The 27,854-nt window shown below is 64.3% G+C and overlaps 2 protein-coding genes across 4 annotated transcripts; one reads left to right on the top strand and one right to left on the bottom strand.

The window, feature by feature from the left end:
- Window positions 1–133: 133 nt before the first annotated feature.
- On the top strand, window positions 134–19,571 carry COL2A1 (collagen type II alpha 1 chain). 2 transcript variants are annotated; one of them, XM_071800015.1, is made up of 54 exons: window positions 134–278; window positions 3,431–3,631; window positions 4,252–4,268; window positions 4,542–4,574; window positions 4,691–4,723; window positions 4,813–4,866; window positions 4,966–5,067; window positions 5,149–5,226; window positions 5,330–5,374; window positions 5,460–5,513; window positions 5,597–5,650; window positions 5,759–5,812; window positions 5,892–5,945; window positions 6,029–6,082; window positions 6,349–6,393; window positions 6,498–6,551; window positions 6,664–6,708; window positions 6,828–6,881; window positions 6,966–7,064; window positions 7,239–7,283; window positions 8,144–8,242; window positions 9,151–9,204; window positions 9,561–9,668; window positions 9,752–9,805; window positions 9,903–10,001; window positions 10,826–10,879; window positions 10,959–11,057; window positions 11,669–11,722; window positions 11,855–11,908; window positions 12,228–12,281; window positions 12,420–12,473; window positions 12,578–12,622; window positions 12,843–12,941; window positions 13,038–13,145; window positions 13,233–13,286; window positions 13,518–13,571; window positions 13,656–13,709; window positions 13,811–13,864; window positions 13,941–14,048; window positions 14,178–14,231; window positions 14,311–14,364; window positions 15,069–15,230; window positions 15,311–15,418; window positions 15,779–15,886; window positions 15,990–16,043; window positions 16,120–16,227; window positions 16,793–16,846; window positions 16,948–17,055; window positions 17,147–17,200; window positions 17,308–17,415; window positions 17,771–18,059; window positions 18,178–18,365; window positions 18,623–18,865; window positions 18,996–19,571. In XM_071800015.1, exons 1-54 carry the CDS (start codon window positions 206–208, stop codon window positions 19,140–19,142), a joined length of 4,446 nt encoding a protein of 1,481 aa, XP_071656116.1. In that variant the 5' UTR covers window positions 134–205; the 3' UTR covers window positions 19,143–19,571. The 2 variants fall into 2 exon arrangements, with proteins under 2 accessions (XP_071656116.1, XP_071656117.1); XM_071800016.1 differs by lacking the exon at window positions 3,431–3,631 and having other exon boundaries at window positions 150–278.
- Window positions 19,572–22,627: 3,056 nt separating this feature from the next.
- TMEM106C (transmembrane protein 106C) lies at window positions 22,628–25,784 on the bottom strand. Of its 2 annotated transcripts, none has more exons than XM_065862168.2 (8): window positions 25,731–25,784; window positions 24,947–25,161; window positions 24,777–24,840; window positions 24,107–24,266; window positions 23,868–24,008; window positions 23,522–23,571; window positions 23,193–23,246; window positions 22,628–22,924 (listed from the first exon to the last, which is right to left on the bottom strand). In XM_065862168.2, exons 2-8 carry the CDS (start codon window positions 25,137–25,139, stop codon window positions 22,765–22,767), a joined length of 822 nt encoding a protein of 273 aa, XP_065718240.1. In that variant the 5' UTR covers window positions 25,140–25,161; window positions 25,731–25,784; the 3' UTR covers window positions 22,628–22,764. The 2 variants fall into 2 exon arrangements, with proteins under 2 accessions (XP_065718240.1, XP_071656127.1); XM_071800026.1 differs by having other exon boundaries at window positions 25,685–25,747.
- Window positions 25,785–27,854: the final 2,070 nt, after the last annotated feature.

Raw genomic sequence — 27,854 nt, 5'->3', positions numbered from 1 at the left:
TGGGGGGGGGTCCGCACATCCCCGTCCCCCCGCCCGCCCTCCCCCGTCGCTCCCTCCCCGCCGGTGCGTGCCCGGGGGAGGGCCGGGGTGCGGGGGGGGCGGCCCGGCTCGGGTTACAGGCCCGGGGGGCCGGGGGGGACATATACGCGGCGGCGGGGCGGCGCGGGCACTGCCGGGCCCGCCGCACGGTGAGGGGCTCCTCGCCATGGGCCGCCCGCTCCGCATCGCGCTCGCCGCGCTGCTCATCCTGGGGGCGGCCGCGCAGGACCGGGACCTCCGTGAGTACCGGGACACGCACCCGGCGCGGAGCCGCGAACGGAGCTGCGGGCCGGGCGGGAACGGGGAGCGGGGGACGCGGGGGGACAGTGGGGGACAGCGTGGGACAGTGTGGGACACGGGGGACAGTGGGGGACAGCGTGGGACAGTGTGGGACACGGGGGACAGTGGGGGACAGCGTGGGACAGTGTGGGACACGGGGGACAGTGGGGGACAGCGTGGGACAGTGTGGGACACGGGGGACAGTGGGGGACAGCGTGGGACAGTGTGGGACACGGGGGACAGCGTGGGACAGTGTGGGACAGTGTGGAATACTGGGGGACAGCGTGGGACAGTGTGGGACACGGGGGACAGCGTGGGACAGTGTGGGACATGGGGGAACAGCGTGGGGACACTGGGGGACAGAGTGGGGACAGCATGGGACACGGGGGAACAGCGTGGGGACACAGGGGGACAGTGTGGGACACAGGGGACACCGTGGGGACAGTGTGGGACACAGGGGACAGCGTGGAATACTGGGGGACAGCATGGGGACAGCGTGGGACACGGGGGGACAGCGTGGGGACACTGGGGGACAGCGTGGGGACAGCGTGGGACATGGGGGGGACAGCGTGGGACACGTGGGAACAGTGTGGAATACTGGGGGACAGCGTTGGGACAGTGTGGGGACAGTGTGGGACACGGAGGGACAGCGTGGGACACGGGGGGACAGCGTGGGGGACACGGAGAGACACGGGGGGACAGCGTGGCACAGAGTGGGACAGTGTGTGGGACATGGGGGACAGTGTGGGGACACGGGGGACAGTGTAGGACACAGGTGTGGGACACAGGTGTGGGACACAGGTGTGGGACACGGGGGACAGTGTGGGACATGGGGGGACAGCGTGGCACAGAGTGGGACAGTGTGGGGGACACAGGGGACAGTGTAGGGGACACGGGGGACAGCGTGGGCAGTGTGGGGGCATGTGGGACAGCATGGGGACACGGGAGACAGTGTGGGACACAGGGGACAGCGTGGGGACATGGGGGACAGTGTGGGATAGAGGGGGACAGCGTGGGGTGAGTGGGGAAAGTTTAAGGGTAGTGGGGGGACAGCCTGAGACAGAGGGGGACAATGTGGGACACTGAGGGACAGCGTGGGACACTGAGGGACTGCACAGGAGAGTGGGGGACAATGGGGACAGAGTGGGACAGCGTGAGATAGAGAGGGGACAGTGTGGGATGAGTGGGGAAAGTTTAACGATAGTGGGGGGACAACCTGGGGTGGATGGGGACAGTGTGGGACACTGGGGGACAGCCTGGGATGGGGGGGACACACACATAGCGTTAGGACCGTGGGGTACAGATGGGACAGTGGGGTGCAGCACGGGGACAGCAGGGGACAGCAGGGGATAGCCTGGGGGGTAGGAGCTGAGCTGGGGGCACAGCAGGGACACTGGGGGACAGCCTGGGGACATCAGGGAACACCCCAAGGGCCCTTGGGGACACCAGGAGCACACCTGGGGACCCTGGGGACACCTGGGCACTGCTGGGGACCCTGGGCCACCTCCTGGCCACCCTGGGCCACCTCCTGGGGACACTGAGGTGCACCCTGGGGACACCTGGGGACCCTGGGGCACCTCCTGGGGACACAGAGGTATCTCTTGGGGACCCTGGGGACACCTGGGGACACCTGGAGCACCTCCTGGGGACATGGAGATGCACCCTGGGGACACCTGGGGCACCTCCTGGGGACAGGGAGGTACCTCTTGGGGACCCTGGGGATACCTGGGGACACCTGGGGCACCTCCTGGGGACAGGGAGGTGCACCCTGGGGACACCGGGGGACCCTGGGGCACCTCTTGGGGACACTGAGGTACCTCTTGGGGATCATGGAGACCCTGGGGACACCTGGGGCACCTCTTGGGGACCTGAGGTACACCCTGGGGTCACCAACCCCCCCCCAAGACCTTGGGGACACTGGGGACACCGCCCATGTCCCAGCGGAGCTGCAGGGGCTGCGAGGACACGCTGAGTGTCCCCAGGAGAGGGGGCAGGGGGGGACACCCCCGTGATGGCCCCCAGTGCCACCACTCCCACCCCCCCCGCAGCCAAAGCAGCACAGGCAGCGCTATCGCGATAGCCCCGCCCCCCCGGCTCCCGGCAGCTGCTTTTCGGGCAGCGCTATCGCGATAGTCACCTCCCCCCGGCCCCCCCCTTGCTGCCGCTTATCACCGACCCCCCCCCAGAGGCAGGCACGGGCGGTGCTGTCGCGATAATCACCTCCCGCAGCCTCTTTTCCCGCCGCGCTATCGCGATACCCACCTCCCCCCGACCCTCCCCATCCCCTGCTCCCTACAGCACAGGCAACCACGGGCAGCGCTGTCGCGATACTCACCCCCCCGGCCCTCCTTCCCTCCCGTCTCCCTACAGCACAGGCAACCACGGGCAGCGCTATCGCGATACTCACCCCGCCCCCTTTTCTCCCGGCAGCCGCATTTCCCACCGCGCTATCGCGACACCCACCTCCCCCCGGTCCTCCTCCCTACAGCACAGCCAACCACGCTGTCGCGACAATCACCTCCCACAGCCTCTTTTCCTCCCGGCAGCCGCATTTCCCACCGCGCTATCGCGATACTCACCCCCCCTTTCCTCCCGGTAGTTGCATTTCCCACCGCGCTATCGCGATACTCACCCCCCCTTTCCTCCCGGTAGTTGCATTTCCCACCGCACTATCCCGATAATCACCCCCTCCCTGCCCCTTTACCCTTCCGGCAGCCTCATTTCCCATCGCACTATCGCGATATCCCCTCCTCCCCACCCCTTTATCCTCCCGGCAGTCGCATTTCCCACCTCACTATCCCGATAATCACCCCCTCCCTTTCCTCCCGGCAGCCTCATTTCCCACCGCGCTATCGCGATACCCCCCCCCCTCCCCGCCCCTTTATCCCCCCCTCCCCGCCCCTTTATCCTCCCGGCAGCCGCATTTCCCACCGCGCTATCGCGATACCCCCCCTCCCTACCCCTTTATCCTCCCGGCAGCCGCATTTCCCACCGCGCTATCGCGATAACCCCCCCCCCCACCCCTTTATCCTCCCGGCAGCCGCATTTCCCACCGCGCTATCGCGATACTCACCCCCCCGGCCCCCCCCCCCCCCCCATGCTGTCTCCCCAGCCGAGGCGGGCAGCTGCCTGCAGGACGGGCAGCGCTATCGCGACAAGGACGTGTGGAAGCCGGAGCCGTGCCAGATCTGCGTGTGCGACACGGGGACCGTGCTGTGCGACGAGATCGTGTGCGAGGAGCTGCGGGACTGCCCCAGCCCCGAGATCCCGTTCGGAGAGTGCTGCCCCGTCTGCCCCGCCCAGCGCCCCCCCGGTCCGCCCCGCGGTACCCCCGGGTACCCCCGCGCCCATGGATGGGGGGGGAACATCCATGGGGACCCCCCCCCCCACCTCCCCGCAGGGAAAAGGCAACTTGAGCCCCCCCCCCACTCCCAAATCATCCCAAGTTGGACAAGAATTGGTTTGAAACCATCACAAATCTTTTCAACCCCCAAATGGCTTCAAAGCCAAAGTTTTGGGGTTTTTTGCATGGGTTGAGGGATGAGGGGGGGTCGTGGACACCCCCCCTACCCCATGATGTTCAACCCCCCCCAAAACTGTGATAATTCACTTGGAATGATGGAAAAATGACACCGTCCCCCCTCCCCGTGACCCCAGTTCCCCAACCCCCCAAAGTTGCCTTTTTTTAACCCTTTTCCTGCCCCCCCCCCCCGCCCAGGAGGGGGGTGAAGGGTTGAGCCCCCCCCCCCAAGCCGCTGAGCGCCGCTTTGCCCCCCCACCCTGCTTTGGGGGAGCCCCCGCGCTCCTGTGCCCCCCCAGTTTGGCCCCACAGCCCCCCAGGAGCATCACGACCCCGGGTGTGTGTGTGAATGTTCCCCCCCCACCCAGCCCGTCCCCCCCTCTAATTTCTATCTCTTTGGTTTGTTCCAACAGGGCAACCTGGCCCCAAGGTAAGGCCCCCCCAGTCCCAAATTCGTGGGGTTTTCCCCCAAAATATGGCATGGGGGGGTTCAAGGCCTTGGGCATCTGCATAGGGCGAGGTGCTCTGGGTTGTCACCTCCTGGTGGGGGTTTGTCACTTTATGGGGGGGGGTTGTCACTTCTTGGGGGGGTTGTTACCCTGGGGGGGTGGGAATAAATCTGGGGGGGTCTAGGGGGGGTGGGAATAAATCTGGGGGGGTCTGGGGTGCCCCCCCTTGGCTCACCCCGTGTTCTGTCTCACAGGGACAGAAGGGCGAACCTGGTGACATCAAAGATGTAAGTGCCACAGATTGGGGGGGGACACCCCCAAAATGGAATGGGGGGTTGTTCTGGGCGGGGGGGGTGTGTCTCTATAACCCATCTCACCCCACCCTCGTGTCCCCCCCCCGCAGGTCGTAGGACCCCGAGGGCCGCCGGGACCGCAGGTGGGAGCGCGTTTCTCCGGGGAAATTGTTGGCATATTTGTGTGGGGGGGTGGGATTTGGGGAGCTGACCCCCCCCCCCTTCCCTCCAGGGACCGGCGGGCGAGCAAGGACAACGAGGCGACCGCGGCGAGAAGGGGGAGAAGGTGAGGGCGCCCCCCCCCGGGGGGAAAATCCCCCCCGGCACCCGCTGCACCACGCGCTCACCGCATGGGTGACCCCCCCATTTTAATCCCCCCCCTTAGGGTGCTCCCGGCCCCCGTGGAAGGGATGGAGAACCCGGCACCCCTGGAAATCCCGGCCCCCCCGGCCCTCCCGGCCCTCCCGGCCCCCCCGGCCTGGGTGGGGTGAGTAGCACAGGGATATTTTTGGGGTGAAACGAGGAGGTTTTGGGGGTGGTTGGCGCACTCAGTCCCCCCCCCCCGCAGAACTTCGCGGCGCAGATGGCGGGCGGCTTCGATGAGAAGGCCGGAGGCGCACAGATGGGCGTCATGCAGGGACCCATGGTAAGGGTGCCCCCCCACCCCCCCACCCCACGTCACCAACACTGGGGACCGTCCCCGTTTTGGGGGTCCCCCCGCTCCTCGTGACACTCGTCTCTGTCCACAGGGCCCCATGGGACCCCGCGGCCCCCCCGGACCCTCTGGCGCTCCTGTAAGTACCGCCCCCCCCACCAGGCTTGGGGGGGTCTCTGGGTGTCCACCCCCCCCCACCGCTGATGTCACCGTGTCCCTTCCAGGGTCCCCAAGGATTTCAAGGCAACCCCGGCGAACCCGGCGAGCCCGGCGCTGCTGTGAGTGACCCCGCTGTGCCCCCCCCGCCTTGGGGACACGCCACCCCCAGCCCCCCCTCACCACCGCCTCTTGTCCTCTTTAGGGTCCGATGGGTCCCCGAGGGCCACCAGGACCCCCTGGGAAACCCGGTGACGACGTGAGTGCCCCGGCAAACCCCACCGAGAACGGGCGCTCGCTGCCGCAGGGCCCCCCCGGCCACAAGCCAAAGGGTGACATTATCCCCCCCCAACTCATTTCCCCACAGGGCGAGACCGGCAAACCCGGCAAACCCGGCGAGCGCGGCGCCCCCGGCCCCCAGGTAAAGCTGGATCCGCCCCCCCCGGGATTGTCCCCTCCGTGTCCCTCCTTTGTCCCCAACCAGCTGTCCCCCCTCGCAGGGTGCGCGTGGCTTCCCTGGGACACCCGGTCTCCCTGGAGTGAAAGGCCACCGGGTAAGTGTCCCCCCACAATGCACCCCCAGTGTCCCCATGGCCTGGTGACACAGAGGGTGACACCCCCATCTCGATGTCCCCAGGGCTACCCCGGCTTGGACGGTGCCAAGGGAGAGGCAGGGGCTCCTGGAGCCAAGGTAAGTGGGGGGCGACTGTCCCCACGGTGTCACAACTGGGGGGCGACTGTCCCCACAGTGTCACGGCTGGGGGTGACTGTCCCCACGGTGTCATGGCTGGGGGGCGACTGTCCCCACGGTGTCAAGGCTGGGGGGCGATTGTCCCCACGGTGTCACAACTGGGGGTGACTGTCCCCACGGTGTCACGGCTGGGGGGGTGACTGTCCCCACGGTGTCACGGCTGGGGGTGACTGTCCCCATGACATCCATCTCTCTCCCCCCCCCAGGGTGAATCCGGCTCCCCCGGCGAGAACGGCTCCCCCGGCCCCATGGTGAGTGTGGGCTGGGAGGGGGAAACTGAGGCACGGGGGGGCTGTTGCCCACCCCCCAGCCCCGGCTGGGCAGCACAGACTGACCTGTCCCCGTGTCCCCACAGGGTCCCCGCGGGCTGCCCGGAGAGCGAGGACGTCCCGGTCCCTCCGGCGCTGCGGTGAGTGTGACGCCACCTGGGTCTTGGTGGCACCCCGGTGACACCCCGGTGGCACCATGGCGGCAGGGGAGAGGGTCCCTTGTCCCCCCCCATGACTCCTGTGTGTCCCCAGGGCGCTCGTGGCAACGATGGCCTCCCCGGCCCCGCTGGACCCCCCGTGAGTAAAGAGCCGCTTGTCCCCTTCCTGGGCTGCTTGGACCCCGTGTCACCCTATGGGGGACAGCAGGGACCCCCCAAAACCCTGGGGAGGCCCTCACGCTCTTCTCGCCCCCCCAGGGACCCGTTGGCCCGGCCGGAGCCCCCGGTTTCCCCGGTGCCCCCGGCTCAAAGGTAAAGGGGACGGGGCTGCTCCCGGCGGGGGAAACTGAGGCACGGCTCTGGCTGCCCCCCCTCACCCCGTTGTTGCTCCCCCAGGGTGAAGCGGGTCCCACCGGAGCTCGCGGTCCCGAGGGTGCCCAGGGACCCCGTGGTGAATCCGGCACCCCCGGCTCTCCTGGCCCCGCCGGTGCCCCCGTAAGTGCCGCCACCCGCCGTGTCCCCCCCGCAGTGGTTTGTCCCCACGTGTCCCCTGGCCCGGGAGCCACGGGGAAGGGGCCGATCCTGCGAGGGGTGGGGGGAAGGGGTCGTGCTCTGCTTGAGGAAACTGAGGCTCGGGGGCAGAGCCAAACTCAGCGGTGGCTGCTTTAGGGTAACCCAGGGACCGACGGCATCCCCGGCGCAAAGGGATCGGCGGTGAGTACGGCTGGGGACGGGGACGGGGACGGGGACGGGTGTCCTGAGGCCCTGGGGGGCTGGGGAGGGGTCTGGTCCTGAGCGGGAGATGTGGGGACACTGGGGGTCATGGAGGACACGAGGATGTGGGAGGATGCTGGGGGACATGGGATGCTGGGGGATGTGGGGACACTGGGGGACATGGGGATGTGGAAAGGTGCTGGGGACACAGGGACACTGGGGGACATGGGGACATGGGGATGCTGGGGGACACTGGGGATGTTGGGGGGCACTAGGGGCTGCATGTGGGACATGGGGACACTGGTGGGATGCTGTGGGGACACTGGGGATGCTGGGGAGTGGAGGATGCACGTGGGACACTGGGGGGATGCTGGGGGGCACTAGGGGCTGCATGTGGGACAGGGGGACACTGAGGGGTGTGGGGACACTGGGGGGATGCTGTGGGGACACTGGTGGGATGCTGTGGGGACACTGGGGATGCTGGGGAGTGGAGGATGCACGTGGGACACTGGGGGGATGCTGGGGGGCACTAGGGGCTGCATGTGGGACAGGGGGACACTGAGGGGTGTGGGGACACTGGGGGGATGCTGTGGGGACACTGGGGATGCTGGGGAGTGGAGGATGCATGGGGGACCCTGGGGGACACTGGGGGGATGCTGGGGGACACTGGGGACGTTGGGGAGTGGAGGATGCATGTGGGACACTGGGGGGATGCTGGGGGGACACTGGGGACACACACGAGATATTTGGGGACGGGAGGCCACTGGCAGATGTGGGACGCGGGGGACACTGCTGAGGGAGGCGGGAGGACACCGGGGACATCGGGGGACACGGGGCTGTGACGATGGCCGTTCCCGCAGGGTGCCCCCGGAATCGCTGGCGCTCCAGGCTTCCCCGGCCCCCGCGGGCCCCCCGGACCCCAGGGAGCCACCGGCCCACTGGGACCCAAGGGACAGACGGTAAGAGACCCCCGAGACCCCTGAGATGGGGACCAGGGCCCTGGCCCCGCCCACTCACACCTGGCCCCGCCCACTCACAACTGCCCCGCCTGCTCTGTCACATGCTCCGCCCATTCTGCCACAGACCACGCCCACAACCCCCAAATCTTGGCGGGTTCCCCACTTGGTTGCTCTTGGGTGATTCCCAGGTCACCTGGTCCCCAAAGGGGCCATCGGGAATGGGGACAGTGACAGGGTGGGGATGAGATGGGTGGGATGGGGACAGTGACAGGGTGGGGAGGAGATGGGTGGGATGGGGACAGTGACAGGGTGGGGAGGAGATGGGTGGGATGGGGACAGACATGGGGTTGGGGACAGGGACAGGTAAGAGGACACAGATGGAGGTGAGGATGAGGAAAGAGATGGGGACCAAGGATGACAATGGGGACAGGGATGACAATGAGGACAAGGATGACAATGGGGACAAACTTGGGGACAAGGATAGGGCTGAGGGTGGGGTGAGGAATGAGGACAGGAGTGGGGGACAGGGATAGGGATGGGGACAGGGATGGGGACAAGGATACAGGGATGGGGACAAGGATACAGGGATGGGGACAGGGACAGAGATGGGGACAGGGATGGGGACAAAGATACAGGGATGGGGACAAGGATACAGGGATGGGGACAGGGACAGAGATGGGGATAAGAATGGGCATGGGGACAGGGGTGGGGACAGGGATGGGGACACGAGGGGACAGGGATGTAGATGTGAGTGAAGGTGAAGACAAGGCTGGGCTGGTGACAGGGTTGGGGACGGGGTGGGGACAATCACGGCCACAGGGCTGGGGCCACAGCCTGGAGAGGCGCCTGGGGACAGGGCCAGCGTGGGGCCACCACGGCCACGTCCCCCCCGTCCCCTCTGTCCGCAGGGAGAACCCGGCATCGCCGGCTTCAAGGGCGAACAGGGCCCGAAGGGCGAGACGGTGAGTGTGGGGGGGCCCGTCCCCAGCCGGGGGTCCCCGCGGCCCCTCGCTCCCGCCTGGCCGGCGTCTAACGAACCTCTTCCCCTAACGAGGCCCCTCGAGGGGCAGCGTCCCCCCGGCGCGGAACAATGGCCGCTGTGTTCGCGTGTCCCCCCCGCGCCCACATTCCCCCCTCGCCTCATTAACCAGCCTCAATGCGCCGGGCCGACCCCGCCGCGGCGCCCCCCCAGCCCCGGCGCCGGCGCCACACGTGGGGTCCCGGCCGGCACCCCCGAGGCCCGGGGGTTATGGGGGGCTGGGAGGGGCACAGGAAGCCCCCCCCCCCCCCCCCCCGGTGACCCCCTTTTCCTCCACAGGGACCCGCGGGACCCCAAGGTGCCCCCGGACCCGCTGGCGAGGAAGGCAAGAGAGGAGCCCGCGGTGAACCGGGTGCTGCCGGCCCCGTGGGGCCACCCGGAGAGAGGGTGTGTGACCCCCCCAGCAAGGTGCTGCACCCCAAAAACCATCCCCCCCATTCCAATTCACTCCATCTCCTCTTCCTCCGTAGGGTGCCCCTGGCAACCGCGGCTTCCCCGGCCAGGACGGGCTGGCTGGACCCAAGGTGGGACAACGGGGTGATGGGCGGGGGGTCCCGGAGGGGGTGAGCACCCCCCTGAACCCCCAAACTCACCCCCCGTCCCCCCTCCCGCCCCGCACAGGGTGCTCCGGGCGAGCGCGGCCCCGCCGGGCTGGCGGGTCCCAAAGGAGCCACCGGCGACCCCGGGCGCCCCGGAGAGCCCGGCCTGCCCGGAGCCAGGGTGAGACTTTGGGGGGCTGGGGGTCCCCAACACACTGGGGGGGTCAGACAGGGCGGGACACGTGGTGGGACCCGCTGGGGTCAGCGAGGAGGCACCTTGGGGTCTGTTACGGTGCTTTTGGGGTTGATCATATGCTTTTGGGGTTAAGATGCTCTTGGGGTTGGTTAACGCAATTTGGGGTCACTGAGGCGCTTTTGGGGCTGGTTAACGCACTTTTGGGGTCACTGAGGCGCTTTTGGGGCTGGTTAACGCACTTTTGGGGTCACTAAGGTGCTCTTGGGGCTGGTTAACGCACTTTTGGGGTCACTAAGGTGCTCTTGGGGCTGGTTAACGCACTTTTGGGGGCACTGAGGCGCTTTTGGGGCTGGTTAACGCACTTTTGGGGTCACTGAGGTGCTTTTGGGGCTGGTTAACGCACTTTTGGGGTCACTGAGGTGCTTTTGGGGCTGGTTAACGCACTTTTGGGGTTGGCCACGATGCTCTTTGGCATGAAGATGCTCTTTGGGGTTGGTTCAGTCGCTCGTTGGTGCTAATTAAGATGGTCTTTGGGATTAGTTAGCATGCAATTTGGTGTTAGCAAAGATGCCTCTTGGTGCTAATTAAGGTGCTCTTTGGGGTTAGTTAAGATATTCTTTGCTAATTAAGATGCATTTGGGGGCAGCAAAAATGCCCTTTGGGGTTAAGATGCTCTTTGGGGTGATTAAAGGAGAATTTGGGGTCAGCCACCATGCTCCTGGGGTCCAGCAGCCCCCTGGGGGGGGTGCTCGGTGTCCCCCACCTTGGGGACCGTCCCCCACACCCCCCAATTCCTCCCCTCCCCGCAGGGTCTCACCGGCCGCCCCGGCGACGCGGGTCCCCAAGGCAAAGTCGGCCCAACCGTAAGTGACACCGCGCAGGGGGTCGGTTTTGGGGACACCCAGCGCTGGGGACACACGACTGACACCCCCGCTCCCTCAGGGCGCTCCCGGCGAGGACGGGCGCCCCGGCCCCCCCGGCCCGCAGGGCGCTCGCGGCCAGCCCGGCGTGATGGGTTTCCCTGGTCCCAAAGGCGCTAACGTGAGTATTTGACTGATTTTGACCCAAATCGGGGCTGGGGTGCGGAGCCTCTCTCACCATCACCTCTGTGGGGCTGGGGTGCGGAGCCCCTCACCGTCACCTCTGTGGGGCTGGGGTGCGGAGCCCCTCACCATCACCTCTGTGGGGCTGGGGTGCGGAGCCCCTCACCATCACCTCTTGTGGGGCTGGGGTGCGGAGCCCCTCACCATCACCTCTGTGGGGCTGGGGTGCGGAGCCCCTCACCATCACCTCTGTGGGGCTGGGGTGCGGAGCCCCTCACCATCACCTCTCTATGGGGCTGGGGTGCGGAGCCCCTCACCATCACCTCTGTGGGGCTGGGGTGCGGAGCCCCTCACCATCACCTCTCTATGGGGCTGGGGTGCGGAGCCCCTCACCATCACCTCTGTGGGGCTGGGGTGCGGAGCCCCTCACCATCACCTCTCTGTGGGGCTGGGGTGCGGAGCCCCTCACCCTCACCTCTCTGTGGGGCTGGGGTGCGGAGCCCCTCACCATCACCTCTCTGTGGGGCTGGGGTGCGGAGCCCCTCACCCTCACCTCTCTGTGGGGCTGGGGTGCGGAGCCCCTCGCCCTCACCTCTTTGCTCTCAATAGGGCGAGCCTGGCAAAGCCGGAGAGAAGGGGCTCCCCGGTGCCCCCGGGCTGCGGGTGAGTTGTTTCCCCTCCCTCGCCCCCCCCAAAATCACAGTTTCTGCAGCCTGCGGGTGGGGAGGCTGAGGCACGGGGGCAGCTCCGCAGCACCGTGCCCACGGCTCAGCACCGGGGGTTTCTCCTCCATAGGGTCTCCCTGGCAAGGATGGTGAGACAGGAGCTGCCGGCCCCCCCGGACCTGCCGTGAGTGTCACAGCCACGTTCACCCCGGGCAAAACCCCCAAAACGGGGGTCAGGGGTTGTACCCCCCAGATCTGGGCAAAGGGCCACGCTGGGTCTGCTGGGGATGGAGCATCAGTGTTCCCTGGCCCTGTGGTGTTGGGGATTTCGGGGTCCCCCTGTGATTCCCAGGATGGGTGAAGCCTGAACCCCAGGAGGTTTTGGGGTCCCGAACCCCAGGTTTTGGGGTCCTGAACCCCAGGAGGTTTTGGGGTCCCAAAGCCCAGGTTTTGGGGTCCTGAACCCCAGGTTTTGGGGTCCCTCACCACCATCCTCCCTACAGGGTCCTGCAGGCGAGAGGGGAGAACAAGGAGCCCCCGGTCCCTCTGGTTTCCAGGTGAGCACATGGAACGGGGTTTTGGGGTGACACAGGTGACCCCAAGCCCCCATCCCTGGGGGTCCCGCTGCTGTCCCTGATGCCACTGCTGTCCCCGATGCCACCGCTGTCCCTAACGCCACTTCTGCCCCCCCACAGGGGCTTCCCGGGCCACCAGGTCCCCCCGGCGAGAGCGGCAAACCCGGAGATCAGGTGAGCCCCCATTTTTCCCTCTCCCCGTGTCCCTCCGGCTGCAAAGGGGGGGTCAGGACCCCCGGCAGCCCCTGGGATTGACCCCAACTCTTCTCCCACCACAGGGTGTTCCCGGAGAAGCCGGTGCCCCCGGTCTCGTCGGTCCCAGAGTGAGTGTCACCCGTCCTCCCGGCTGGGGACAGACACCTCTCCCCATCCCACAGCGGGGTCTGGGGGGCGCGAGGGGGTCGCTGGCACCCCCAGTCCCTCTGAGGTGGTGCGGGATGGATGATCCGCCCTCCACCCCTGGGGACACCCACGCAAAGGCCGCTGTCACCCTCACCACGGCCTGGTGGCCCGTTCCTAACGCCGCGTCCCCCCCCGGCGCAGGGCGAACGCGGCTTCCCCGGCGAACGCGGCTCCCCCGGCGCACAAGGGCTGCAAGGTCCCCGCGGGCTCCCCGGCACGCCGGGCACCGACGGACCCAAGGTGGGTGACAACGAGGGGACAGAGCTCGGTGCCGTGACACGGAGGGGTCTGTGCGTTGGGGGGCTTGACACCCCAGTAACTTTTGCTCTGTTTTAGGGTGCGACCGGCCCGGCCGGCCCCACCGGCGCCCAGGGCCCCCCAGGACTGCAGGGGATGCCGGGTGAGAGAGGAGCCGCCGGCATCGCCGGCCCCAAGGGTGACAGGGTGAGTGGCGGGTGACACGGTGACAGAGGCGTCCCAAGTGGCACCAGGGCTCGGCTCGGCTCACGCCACCTCCGTGTCGCCCCCCAGGGAGACGTCGGAGAGAAGGGTCCAGAGGGAGCCCCCGGCAAGGATGGCGCACGCGTAAGTGGGACGGGGACGCTGCGGGAGTGGGGACACGGGGGACACGGCGGGAGTGGGGACGTGGGGGACACAGCGGGAGCGGGGACACGGGGGACACGGCGGGAGTGGGGACGTGGGGGACACAGCAGGAGTGGGGGACGCAGCGGGAGTGGGGACACAGGGGACACAGTGGGAGTGGGGACGCGGGGGACGCTCCCGGTGGCTTTGTCATCATCTGTGTCTCCTCCGCAGGGTCTCACGGGTCCCATCGGTCCCCCCGGCCCCGCTGGCCCCAATGGCGAGAAGGTGAGAGCCCGGGTGGCCCCTCGGCTGCTCCCCACCCAGAAATCATCCATCCCCCCTCAAACCTCCCCATCCTTTCTTTTCCAGGGTGAATCCGGCCCCCCTGGTCCATCCGGTGCTGCCGGTGCCCGTGGTGCCCCGGTAAGTGCCACCACCCCCCCTGTGCCCCCCCAATGCTGGCAGCGCCATCGCTGCCCTTGCTCCCCTATCCCACCCCAATTTAACGCCCGTGTCCCCCGCAGGGCGAGCGCGGTGAGCCCGGCGCCCCCGGTCCCGCCGGATTTGCCGGCCCCCCGGTGAGTATTTGGCTCCATTCCCCCCCCGGGTCCAGCATCGGTTCAACCCCCTCACGGCGGCGCTTCCCCCCCCCAGGGCGCCGATGGGCAACCCGGTGCCAAAGGCGAGCAAGGAGAACCCGGGCAGAAGGGCGACGCCGGCGCTCCTGGTCCCCAAGGTCCCTCTGGCGCACCCGGCCCACAGGTGGGTACAGCAGGGACCCCCAAAATGGGGGGAGAACCCACAGGGGTCCCCACCCCTGGGAAATTCAGAGCAGGCACTTTGTATCCCCCCTCCAAACACCTTTCTAACCCGTTTCCTTCCTCTTCCCAGGGTCCAACTGGTGTAACTGGTCCCAAAGGAGCCCGGGGTGCTCAGGGCCCCCCTGTGAGTATGGGGGGGTGGATTTGGGGGGCGGGTGCTGGGGGGGCAGCGCCTGAGCTGATTTTGCTCCTCTCCTCCCCAGGGAGCCACCGGATTCCCCGGCGCCGCCGGCCGCGTGGGACCACCCGGCCCTAATGTGAGTCTGGGGGCAACCGGGATCAATGGGGGGGAACTGGGATCGCTGGGGGGCAACCGGGATCACTGCGGGGAGAACTGGGATCACTGTGGGGGGAACTGGGATCAATGGGGGGAGAACTGGGATCAATGTGGGGGGGAACTGGGATCAATAGGGGGAGAACTGGGATCACTGTGGGGGGGAACTGGGATCAATAGGGGGAGAACTGGGATCACTGTGGAGGGAACTGGGATCAATGGGGGGAGAACTGGGATCACTGGGGAGGGAGAACTGGGATCAATGAGGGGGGAACTGGGATCAATGAGGGGAGAACTGGGATCACTGGGGAGGGAACTGGGATCACTGTGGGGGGAACTGGGATCAATGCGGGGGGAACTGGGATCAATGTGGGGGAGACCTGGGATCACTGGGGAGGGAACTGGGATCACTGTGGGGGGAACTGGGATCCATGCGGGAGGAACTGGGATCACTGCAGAGGGAAAACTGGGGTCAATGGGGGGGAACTGGGATCACTGTGGGGGAGAACTGGGATCAATGCAGGGGGAACTGGGATCACTGGGGAGGGAACTGGGATCACTGGGGGGGTCACCAGGATCACTGTGAGCATCCAGGCTGCGACCCGGAGGCCCCAGCGGCACCGGGATGCGGGTGGTGAAGGCGGAAAAGCCACCTATTTGTGCTAATCGTGCCTTGTCCCCCCTCAGGGTAACCCGGGCCCCCCCGGCCCCCCCGGCTCCGCTGGCAAAGACGGCCCCAAGGGCGCTCGCGGCGACGCCGGCCCCCCGGGCCGTGCCGGTGACCCCGGTCTCCAAGGCCCTGCCGGTCCCCCCGGCGAGAAAGGCGAACCTGGCGAGGATGGCCCTGCGGTACGATACCGGGGGACCCCCGTCGCTGGGTGCTGTGCCACCACCCCCCGCCTCTGAACCCCCGCTCTGTGTCCCCGCAGGGTCCGGACGGTCCCCCCGGTCCCCAAGGCTTGGCAGGACAGCGCGGCATCGTCGGGCTGCCCGGCCAGCGCGGCGAGAGAGGCTTCCCCGGGCTGCCGGGGCCGTCGGTGAGTTGTCACCCCCGTGGTGGCATCGTCCCCACCGAGAGCCATGGGGAGGCTGAACGCGGCTTTCCCAAGCTCAGCACCCCACGTGTGGGTGCTTTGGAGCCCGTGCGGCAGCTCAGGCTGCAGAAGCCCTGGGGGGTGCAATGAGTCGGTCACGGCGGCACCAGCACCCTTGGGTGCAGCTCGAGCACCCCAGGGACCCCAATGTGGGGTTGGCAAAGCCACCAGGACTCCCCGGTGCCACCGGGGCCGGGCAGAGGGGTCTGGCGGCCCCAGCCCGCGGCGCTCGCTGGGGGACGGGTGGCGCTGGGACCTCTCCTGCTCGCCCTCCTCGTCTCACGGCTTTTCCCCCTTTTTCAGGGCGAACCTGGGAAACAAGGAGCACCCGGCTCTGCCGGCGACCGCGGCCCCCCCGGCCCCGTGGGTCCCCCCGGCTTGACGGGTCCTGCTGGCGAACCTGGGCGCGAGGTAGGGTCACCCCAGCACCACCACCCCAGCTCCTGCCGACCACCAGCGCCTTTTCTCCCTGTTTTTGGCTTTGAAAACTGAACTTCCCCTCTTTTTCCCCCAGGGTAACCCTGGTGCGGACGGACCCCCCGGCAGAGACGGCGCGGCCGGCGTGAAGGTGGGTTCGTCCCCGCTGTGCGTGACCTGGCCAAGCACCCCGCGGTTCTGAGCGTTATCCCCTTGTCCCGGCACAGGGCGATCGCGGCGAGACGGGTCCCGTGGGTGCCCCCGGCGCTCCCGGTGCCCCCGGCGCTCCCGGCCCCGTGGGTCCCACCGGCAAACAAGGAGACAGAGGCGAGACGGTGAGTGCGGGGGGGAAACGGCGCGTTGGGCAATTAGCTACCGGGAGTCATTGGGAGAGCCAAGCGGGGCCCTTAGCGCCTCTGAGCATCTTCCCGAGGACTCGCCCAGTCCACAGAACCATTTGGGTTGGAAAGGACCCTGAAGATCATCAAGCCCAACGCTAACGAACCTGATATCCCGCTGATCTCAACAGAAAACGGTGGCTTCTGCCTGGAAAGCTTCAATAACCCCCCCCCAAATTTAAGTTCAGCGCTAGCGCGCCCACTCGGGTGAGATTTTCGAGCCCCTGTGACGCAGAATGTTTAAATCGCTTTTAACTTCATGATGCTGAGAGCATTTAGAAGTGGATTAATTAATCCGGACTTCAGCAGAGGTGAAACTGCTGGGTTTATCCGCATTCAAGCCGGGATTAAAGAAATTAGTGAAAGAAAGGGGACTAATAATAGGGAGTTGGTGCTCAGAGCGCAGTCCCCACGCGGGGATGGAGCCGGGGTTTAGTTTGTGGTGTTGTTATGAACGAAAAGCGGTGAAAGCGGGTTCACCTGGGTCCTTTTCTCTCCGCAGGGCGCACAGGGTCCCATGGGTCCCGCCGGCCCCGCCGGCGCTCGCGGAATGCCGGTGAGTGACACCGCGGTGCCACGGGTGCCACGGGTGCCATGGGGTGCCATGGGTGCTATGGCTGGGGGCTGAGCCTCACCCGTCCCCTTGTCCCCCGCCAGGGTCCCCAAGGGCCTCGCGGTGACAAGGGCGAGACCGGAGAGGCTGGAGAGAGAGGGCTGAAGGGTCACCGCGGCTTCACCGGCCTGCAGGGGCTGCCCGGACCACCCGTAAGTGCTGGGCTTGGGGGACGAGCCCTGAGCCCCGGGGGGGCTGAGCACCCATGGGTGCCGCACCCACCCACCCTCGCTTCCTCCGCAGGGTCCTTCTGGAGACCAAGGTGCTGCTGGGCCCGCGGGTCCCTCGGGTCCCAGGGTAAGTGCTGCCCGCGGGGATGAGAGAGGAGCAGGAGGCGCCTCCGCCCTCGCCCCCCAGCACCCTCCCTGCTGTGAGCTGACCCCCCGTTTCGGGGCTCTCTTCAGGGTCCCCCCGGCCCCGTCGGCCCCTCCGGCAAAGACGGTTCCAACGGCATGCCCGGCCCCATCGGCCCCCCCGGCCCCCGCGGGCGGAGCGGCGAACCGGGCCCCGCGGTGAGTGAGGACGCGCGGTAGAACCGCGGCACCACTTCGGGTGGAAGCCCCTTGATCCAGCTGTTGTCACTAAAACGTCCCCGAGCCCCTCGTCTGTTCACCCCCCAGGGACGGTGACCCCAGCACCGCCCTGCGCAGCCTGTTCAGTGCCCTTTGGGGAACAAATCACCCCAAATTTCCACCCTAAACCTCCCCTGGTGCAACTTGAGGCCGTTTCCTCCCATTCTGGGGGCAGAACCCGACCCCCCCACTCCACCATCCTTACAAATCACTGCAGAGAGCGAGAAGCTCTCCCCTCAGCCTCCTCTTCTCCAGGATAAACCCCCAACCGCTCCTCATCATCTTCCTCCCGCAGGGTCCTCCCGGAAACCCAGGTCCCCCCGGTCCCCCCGGTCCCCCCGGCACCGGCATCGACATGTCGGCTTTCGCGGGCCTGGGCCAGCCCGAGAAGGGTCCGGACCCCATCCGGTACATGCGGGCGGACGAGGCGGCCGGCGGGCTGCGGCAGCACGACGTGGAGGTGGACGCCACGCTCAAGGCCCTCAACAACCAGATTGAGAGCATCCGCAGCCCCGAGGGCTCCAAGAAGAACCCGGCCAGGACCTGCCGCGACATCAAGCTTTGCCACCCCGAGTGGAAGAGCGGTGAGAGCCTGGGGCGCCGTGTCCCGCTCAGCCCCAAGGGGACGGCGACCCCCACGAGGTTCTTTGCTCCGGCCTCCAAAACCGCGCGTTCTCACACCGATTCTCCTCCCCGATGCAGGAGACTACTGGATCGACCCCAACCAAGGCTGCACTTTGGACGCCATCAAAGTTTTCTGCAACATGGAGACGGGCGAGACCTGCGTCTACCCCAACCCCAGGAGCATCCCCAAGAAGAACTGGTGGAGCAGCAAGACCAAAGACAAGAAGCACGTGTGGTTCGCAGAGACCATCAACGGCGGGTTCCACGTAAGCGTCCCCCTGGGCCGGAGCCACCCGCCGCAAACGGGAAGGGAGGTTGAGCAGGGAGGGTGGTGGGGGTTTGGTTGGGCGGTCGGCGCGTCCTCCCGTGGGTTATTTGGTGGATGTTACACGAACCGGCTATGCCAGGCAACTTGAACTTTGCGCTTTGATTTTTGCAGCCGTCTAGGAGCGTAAAGCATGGAAATCCCCTCAAAACGTGCCTGAAAATCAGGTGGTTCTAACGCCTCGCCTCTTCCCTCCAGTTTAGCTACGGCGATGAGGACCTGGCTCCCAACACCGCCAGCATCCAGATGACCTTCCTGCGCCTGCTGTCCACCGAGGGCTCCCAGAACGTCACTTACCACTGCAAGAACAGCATCGCCTACATGGACGAGGAGACGGGCAACCTGAAGAAAGCCATCCTCATCCAGGGCTCCAACGACGTGGAGATCCGAGCCGAGGGCAACAGCAGGTTCACCTACAGCGTCCTGGAGGACGGCTGCACGGTAAATCCACGCGCGCCTGCGGAGGAAAGAGCGAGACCACGAGTTGGGGGCAACACGGGGTGGTCGCTGTTGGTTCGGAGATGCTCGAGAGTATCTAAAAACGCCCTTTTTCTCCTCGTTTTCTCCCCAGAAACACACCGGCCAGTGGGGCAAGACAGTCATCGAGTACCGGTCACAGAAGACCTCGCGCCTGCCCATTGTGGATATTGCACCTATGGACATTGGTGGAGCCGAGCAGGAGTTTGGCGTGGATATCGGCCCAGTCTGCTTCTTGTAAAAAGAATGGGTTTATTTGTGTGTTTGTTTGACTGTTGTTGTTTTTTGGGTTTGTTTCGGTTCTTTTTTTAAGCCCAGCCCAATACCGGCAAACTAAAACCAAACGCCCCCCGCCGCGTCCCTTCCGACCGCTCGTCCGATTCTGCACTGAACGGCTGCAACGACCCTCGGTCCCCCGCGGCCGGGGGGGCTGCGAAAGAACAACCACCGTCTTATTTATTTATTCATTCTCTTCCCGTAAGACCTGTCCTAGTTCTATTTACGGTCAGGGGGAGGTGGGAATGTAAGCGGCGGGTCCGATGGCCAAAGGGACCTCGCGAATCCGGGTACCACGAATCCCCTCCCGCCCCGTCCTTCCCCCTCGTTAGGAGCGCTGAACCTATCGTACTGAAAACAAAAACCCAACAAAAATGGTGCTATTCTTGTAAAACGAGTCTGTATTTTTTAACGTCAGTTGATATAAAAAGAGAGGAAAAAAAACCTGCTTTTGGTGGAAAGTCCGAGTGGGTGCGGGCGCTCGCGTCGCTTGGCGGAGGGGGCGGCTGCGCCGTTCTGCCCGCGGCAAAGGGGGTTTGGGCTCCCATCTCCTGCTTCTCGGAGGCTGCATCGCGCTATGGGAAAAATATAACAAAATTAAACCCCAAAAGGCAAAAAAAAGGGAGGGAAAAAGCTTTTGAAATTATAAACTGAGGAGTGCGGTCTGGATGAGCAGGGAGGGAGGGGGACTGCGAATTGGCTGGGGGGAAGGAGCCAGAGAGTGGTGGTCAATGGGCAGAGTCCGGTTGAGGCCTGGATCCAGCGCAGGGCCTCGGGGGCAGTGCTGGGACCAATATTATTCAATATATTCATCAATGATTTGGATGAGGGGATAGAGTGACTGTCACCCAGTTTGCTGGTGACACCAAGCTGGGAGGAGTGGTGACACTGGAAGCTGTGCTGCCATCAGAGACCTGGACAGGCTGGGAGTTGGGGGGAAAACGTAATGAAATAGAACAAGGGCAAGTGTAGAGTCTTGAATCTGGGCAGGAACAACCCCAGGTTCCAGTGTAAGTTGGGAATGAGCTGTTGGAGTGGTGAAAAGGGACCTGGGGGTCCTGGGGACAGCAGGGTGACCATGAGCCAGCACTGGGCCCTTGTGGCCAGGAAGCCAATGGGACCTGGGGTGGGTTAGAAGGGGGGGTCAGTGGGTCAGAGAGGTTCTCCTGCCCCTCTGCTCTGCCCTTGGAAACAGGGTTTAGTTCAGATACTATCAGGATAGACTTGGCGAACATATATATATATATATATGTGTATATAATATATACAGCCATAGCGCCCTGAGAATGCCCCATCTGGGAAGCTAAGCAGGGTCGGGCCCGGTCAGCACTTGGATGGGAGACCAGCTGGGAATCCCGGGTGCTGTGGGCTGAGCCAGCACTGGGCCCTTGTGGCCAGGAAGCCAATGGGACCTGGGGTGGGTTAGAAGGGGGGGTCAGTGGGTCAGAGAGGTTCTCCTGCCCCTCTGCTCTGCCCTGGGGAGACCACACCTGGAATCTTGTGTCCAGTTGTGGCCCCTCAGCTCCAGAAGGACAGGGAACTGCTGGAGAGGGTGGCAGAGCCTGGCCCAGGCTGCCCAGGGGGGTTGTGGAGTCTCCTTCTCTGCAGACATTCAAACCCGCCTGGTTCCTGTGGAACCTCAGCTGGGTGCTCCTGCTCCATGGGGGATTGCACTGGGTGAGCTCTCCAGGTCCCTTCAACCCCTGATGCTCTGGGGTTCTGTGGGAGTTGAGGCGAGCGCTGGGGGCCCCAGTAAAACCAGTGGGGAGGGGGACGCTGAGACCGGACCTGCAGATCAGCACGGCCGGGATTAAAAATACCTTTAAAACCGCTGCTTTGGGGCCCTGGTCTGTGTTGAGACGCTCACAGCGGGTCCTGCAGCAGCAGCAGCGGCCGGGGCTGGAAAGGAGACCAACAGACATTGGCAGGGGAAATTCATTAGAAAGGATTAGGAAGGTTTACAAACTCACAGACCAAAGCGCTTTGCCACCCGCCCCATGGGGCAGCGCTAATCACGAGCTGCCGCACAGGGGTAAACTCCGCTCAACCACGGGGCGGGTTTAGGAACCCCCCCAGATGATAAACATGGGGAAGCAGGAGGGTGCGGAGCACCCAAGAGGCCAAATGGGGCAGAAGCGGGTGCTGCGAGGGGGGAAATTGGGGAAATGAGGAACAAAGGTTGATTTCCTCATTCTGCGTGAAAAGGAAAGTTCAACTCATCGTAAATCGGGGGTTTGGGATGTGGGGAGGAGCTTGTGACCAAGGGACTGTGTGGTGTGACAGTGGGTCTGGGTGGGGACTCTGGTCACCACTTGAATTTATTGGCCTTTTGCCCCAAAAATCATCATGAAGAGCAGGAGCCGATGAGCAAAACGCGGCACAGCCCCCGTCCCACCGCAGCCACGGAGGACACGGCGCAGAAACGCAAAGCTGGGCTTTAATGAGCAGAACTCAGGTCTAGAGACCCCGCCAGACAGAAACACCAGTTTGGGGTGTTCTTAAAAAGAGTTGGGTTTTTATTTCACACTCGCACAAAATGAAGCGGCTTTTAGCGCCAAAACCCCGGCGTGTTCCCATCCACCTGGGAAGGTGGAGGTGACGCCAAAAGGACGCCGGAGCCACCGAATCCCGCAGGAAACCTCCAAAAGTGCAGCAGCGGAATGAAAATCGAGACCTGCGGCGGGCAGAGCCGCCACAGTTTGGTACCATTGATAGCGCCCACGGAGCTCCTGCAAGATAAGCCTTCGAAACACTAAATTAGAGAGAAAACACAGTGTAAATTGGCACTTTTTGCAGATGGCAAAGTGGCAACGAGCTACAGGGTTCCTGGTGTCGAACACTGGAGACCCCGCAGGTGCCGAAGGGGGGACGTGGAGGTTCCGAGGGGCTGGGGGAGCAGCGGGGAGGTCGAAAGGACCCGGATCCCTCATGCTGTGCCGCGTTACTGACGCCGTCTTCCCCAAACCCGCGTGCTCTGGCGCTGGTTGGCTGGAGGTGGCCTCAGCTGCCAGCGACCCAAATCTGTGCAAACAGAGCGTTTCAACTGCTTCACCTCCTCCCAGTGCAAGTCAGAGGCAGAAGCCTCATCTGTGCGTTCCGCGGAGAAATCTCCATCTCTATGCTCTATCCGTGTGTTCTGCACAGAGAAATATCCCTTTTTACACCCTATCTGTGCGTTCCTCACGGGTTAACATCCCTTTTTATCGAGCCCCGCGTTGAAACGCACGAGGGGCGTGCAAAAGCGGAGTAAATTACCCGCACTGGTTTACCCTGAACGGCGTAACACAGCGTTCGGCTCCAAAGAGTCGACTCGAAACCTTTGGGATCTTCAGACCCCAAAGTGTGGAGCTGCAGAGTCCGGTTTCCCCACCCAGTGCTGGGTTTGGGAACCAAAGGGGAATTTAAGCCCTGAGTTTGGGAAGGACCCGCACGTGAGCGACACCCTGAGCGGGGTTTGGCGGACGGCACGGGGAACGGCGCAAAAAGGGACCTGGAGGTTTCAAATCTGCCCTTCGCCATCCTGCCGCTTCCATTCGAAAGCTCTGGTCCCTCCGAGAAAGCCGTCCCCGGGAAACACGGGTTGAGCTTCACGGCTCCATGGTGGCTTCGGCCGCATCCTGCGGCGCCAGGGAGCGACGGGGCCGCGCGTCCGGGGCCGCCGTGGAGTTGGTGCTGCAGTCCACGTAGTGGTACCTCTCCAACGAGCTCTGCGTGGCGTGGCCGATGTACGAGAGCTTCACCGACGTCCTGGCGGGGGAGAGCGGGTTAGCGGGGACGGGACCTGCATCAAAACCAAACCCCCAGGGGGTTTGATGCTCATCACAAATCATCTTCCCCCTCGAAAGGTGCAGGTTGTGCTCAGAGCGGGCGAGCACAGCCCCACCGCGAGAACTGAGCCGGTGTCACCTCGTCCCCATCTGACATTTCACCCAACCCGGATTAAAAGCTGACGCGGCGAAGCAGGCGCCAAATCTCCGCGTCCCCTCGTGTCCCTTTAGAGCAAATAAGCACCCACCTCATGAAGATCACGATGTTGTGGACCTTCACCTTGGGAAAGGTGCAAAAGAAGCTGGAAGAGACCAAGAGAAGAGCTCGGTCGGCAGCGGCCGCGCTTGCGTTTCTCGGTGTTTTCTGGTGGTGTTTTCCCTCTGCTGGTAAATCAGCCCCAGACACGGCCCAAAAACCGCGGCACGACGTCCCGACAAAGCGGCCTTTTGAGTGATTTCTAGCAAACTGCTCTTTCCAGGAAGTTAACAGAAAATGTGTCATTTCCAGAGCAAATTCTAATCAAAGCCGCTTAACCCGCCCTCTCCAAGCTGTACACAAAGAGTAGTAAATCCTTACTACAGGTAGGAGAAGGGTCCACCCAGCTCCGCCTTCACAGTGAAATTCACCTGTGGAAAAGAACAGAAAACCACGTTCACACGCAGTTTTGCTCACCTGAATCCACTTCTTTTGGGGCATTTCCCACCTCCTGTTCCCTTCCAGCTGCTGGGCACAAAGCACTTTGGCCATGAGAATATTTTGCCAAGCGAAGACTTAAGGTACAAATAGATTATATTCCCACGAGAGGGGTTGGAATCAAATCATCTTTAAAGTCTCTCTCAAGCCAAATTATTCTATGACGGTACCACCAAGGTAACTCGCGGGGGGCCCAGGTTTGGTGATGGTTATATGGGAAGGTAAATACCAGTTTGTCGCTGAGCGGCTGGATGCTGGAGACGCTGCTGATCTGCTGGGTCCCCACCACCGTGTTCATGTACTGCACCTGGCTCGTCAGGCTGGTCACCGTCACCGAGTAGAAGTTGGAGTTTTTGATGCGTAACGTGGCCTGGATGGAGAGAAGGGGGAAAACGTGAGCGGCAGCGACCTTCCCGGCAGCTCCACACGGAGTTTATTCCGTCGGGAACACGGACACGAAAACCTTACCGTGATCGCAAGAATGACGACGGAGTTCTTCTTGTCGAACCAAACCTGAACCACTTTAATACCGTCATCGTCCACCAAGACGGAGTGTGGGAAGAGGAAGAAAACCACCAGCCCCGAGACCAGGAGGCAGAGCAGGACGGACAGCAGGACATAGAGCTTCCTGCAAGGGATGGGGACGGGGTCACCGCTCTCACCCCAACGCCAGAGCCCCTGGAACCCAAACCCAGCCCTGCAGCAAACAGCCTCTCTTTGTTCTTCCCACAGACACGCTGCTCTAACGCTTCCAACATCTGAAATTGCTCATAACTGTCACCTTTTAAACGCTTGATTTTTTAGGAATGAGTAACCAAAGAATCATTGTTGTCCCCAGAGTGTTTTCACAATCCAGTATTTTTGCTCCTGGTAAGGCAGCTTCTTTCTACGAGCTCCAGTAAAGGGCGCAGGGATGAAAAGCGTGAGTAGGATCATTGTTTCCACGTTCACCCCACAGTGGGATTTCACAGGAAGCACTCAAAGTTACACTTTACGTTGTGTTTGTTGGCGTACTTGGATGAAAACAAACCACTAAACGAAGGAGAGGCCGCAGACCAGGTGAAGCTGCAGCAGTGAATGACAAAAGAGCCCTGTTTGCCCTCTGTAGAATGTAACTCCTCGCTTACTACACACTTACGTTCTCTGCGGACGAAGCCGCTGGTCGCTGTAGGGTATGAGAGCCACCAGTTCGTTTACCTGCTCTGGAAGGCAAAAGGAACACGTTAATCAACCCTATCCACTTGTGAGGTCGCTGGTGTAAACAAGCAACAGCGGTTTTATGTGTTTAGGGGCAGGAGGAGCCGTCACCTGTGGGAATGCAGCCGGTGCCTTGGCAGGTGGGGCAGGTGATGCTGTCCTGGCCCGTGAACTCCACATATGGAAACTTGGCGATGTCCTCCACGCGGTCCCGGCTGTCAAGTCCGTCCTCGTCGCCATCCTCAGCCTTCGGCCTCTGCCCGGCGGCAGCGCCGTGGCCCGAGAGGGAAAGCACGGAACCCATGGCTGCGGAAAAGCCGTACGACCTGCGGCAGAGGGGGAAGAGCAGCTCCTGGTTGCTCAGTGGGTTCTCAAGCTGCCTCTGGCCAACAGGGAAAGCCCGTCCTGAACTGCAGTGTGGAGGAAACAGCCCATCCCCCAGAGACCCTTCCTAACGCCCCCAGGGGACCAACTCCATCCTAACCCCCCGCCAAGGACCAGCTCCATCCCACCCCCCTTCCCCAGAGCCCCATGACACCCTGTGAAAACGAGGGGCACCCCCCCAGAGACTGGGTCCCACACAGTGCCTCACATCCCCCAAAAACCAACAACCCCCACAGAGACCCTACACCCCCAAGGCCCCCAAAAGAGATGCATTGCACCTCCACAGAGCGCTGCGTCTTCTTAGGCGCCCCCCCAACGACGCCCTCCTCATAGGGGCCTACAGCTCCCACATAAACACCCCCCACAAAGACCCTCGGACGCCCCCAGAAAACAACATTCCCCTCAAACAGCCCCACAGGGCCCTGCCCCACAACACCCCCGTGAGGAGCACCCTCTCAGAGACACCTCCAAACAGGGGACACCCCCAAAACCAGCACACAGCCCCTCGCACCCGCCGCAGCGTCGCCTTCTCCCGCACAGCCGCCGTCGCTATGACTACGCGGCGAGGAGGTGGTGGGCGGAGCCAGCACTCGCCCCGCCCACCTCGGTCGGCGCAGGCGCACAGCGCGCAGGGTGGGACGCGGAGGGGCGGGTTTAGGTGAGCCACGCCCCCTCATTAATGCCCCGCCCAGTCGTGCATTGGGGCGGGGCGATTGGCCGCCTCGGGGGGCAAATGGGCGGGGTTTACGGGGCACCGCCCCACCGTGACGAAACGCCCCGCCCGGGCGCGCCTCGCCACCAACACGCATGCGCCGCACCGCCGAGGGGGGCGGTGCCCATGGCCCCGCCCTTTTGGGTGGGGTTGAGGGGCGTGAGCGCAACTGCACATGCGCCAGAGCGACGCGGGGGGGAGTAGGGGCGGGGAAAGCGGAGGGGGCGTGGCCAAGGTGCGCATACGCAGGCGCGGGGTGGTGGGAGAGCGCGCGCTTGCGCGGGGGCGGGAAAATCCAGTGAGGGAGCGGTATGGGGATGGGAATGGGACCCGTATGGGGGCACCCGTCCCGGTACGGGACCCTTCCGCACCAGTATGAAGGTGCCTGTCCCAGTATGAGCTCCTTCCACACCAGTATGAGGGCAGAAAAAGCCCCAATCGGAAATAAACGTCCAAGCAGCCCTTTCCTCCCGCCACCCCCAGCCCCGACAGCTCCGGGAGCGGAACAGGCGAAACCACCCGATTTGCTTCAATATTTGTGTCATAAACTTGCTACCGCGCAAACGCCGCTTTTTGTTACTTAATGCTGCGATAAACTCGAGAGCTCAGTGGAAAACTGAATTCCTTCCCCTCATAATCACCCAAATCATCACGATTAACTTTACGGGAGATATTTCCGCCGTCCGCGGGTGCTCCGGGCGGAGGTGCCGGCGGAAACTTTCTGGATCGTTTATTCTGGATCATTTATTCTCTCCTTCCCAGGAGCGAAGTGCCCCGAGGGGGAGGCTGCCCCCGCGGTTGGGCCAATTCTTGCCGTTTTAACCCCGTTTTCCCCCGGAGCGGCGGGGAAGGGGGGATGAGCCGCACCCCGCGGGGCACACGGGGGTTTTGCAACCGCTTCCTAAGAAACCTTCGCTCCCCGGGGATGGAGCAAGAGCTGAGTCACCCCAGGAGCGGGATCGGCCCCGTGCCGCGGGCACCGCTCTGGGGGCACAGCGCTGGGGGGCACAGGTCTGAGGGACACAGCGCCGGGGGGCACAGCGCTGGGGGGCACAAGTCTGAAGGGCACAGCGCTGGGGGGCACAGGTCTGAGGGGCACAGCGCTGGGGGGCACAGGTCTGAGGGACGCAGCGCTGGGGGGGCACAGCATTGAGGGGCACAGCGCTGGGGGGCGCAGGTCTGGGGGGCACAGCATTGAGGGGCACAGCGCTGGGGGGGCGCAGGTCTGGGGGGCACAGTGCTGTGGGGGGCACAGCGCTGTGGGGGGCACAGCATGGGGGGTTCACAACTCTGGGGTGTCACAGCTCTGAAGGGGTCACAGCTCTGGGGAGACACTGGTCTGGGGGGGTCACAACACTGGGGGGTCACAGCACTGGGGTGTCACAGCTCTGGGGAGACAGGGGTCTGGGGGTCACAGTTTTGGGGGTGTCACAGCATTGGGGGGACACTGGTCTGGGGGGGGTCACAGTTTTGGGGGGGTCACAGCTCTGGGGGTGTCACAGCATTGGGGGGACGCTGGTCTGGGGGGGTCACAGTTCTGTGGGTGTCACAGCACTGGGGGGGTCACAGCGTTGGGGGGGTCACAGCTCTGGGGTGTCATAGAACTGGGGGTGTCACAGTTCTGTGGGTGTCACAGCACTGGGAGGGGTCACAGCTCTGGGGGTGTCACAGCATTGGGGGGGTCACAGCTTGGGGGGACACTGGTCTGGGGGTCACAACTCTGGGGGGTCACAGCATTGGGGTGTCACCGCTCTGGGGGTGTTGCAGTTCTGAGGCTGTCACCACTTTGAGGGGGTGACAGCATCGGGGGGACACTGGTTTGGGGGGGTCACAGCTCTGGTGAGCGAAGCAGCACCAGGACCCAGCCCCGATCCCCTCGTGCGAAGTGGAAAAGCCGCCGGGAAGCGGCTGGAAAACCGTTCT

Source organism: Patagioenas fasciata, chromosome 28, assembly GCF_037038585.1.
Source record: "Patagioenas fasciata isolate bPatFas1 chromosome 28, bPatFas1.hap1, whole genome shotgun sequence".
In the NCBI taxonomy this organism is placed as follows: domain Eukaryota; kingdom Metazoa; phylum Chordata; class Aves; order Columbiformes; family Columbidae; genus Patagioenas; species Patagioenas fasciata.
This window is presented reverse-complemented; position numbering and strand designations above follow the sequence as displayed.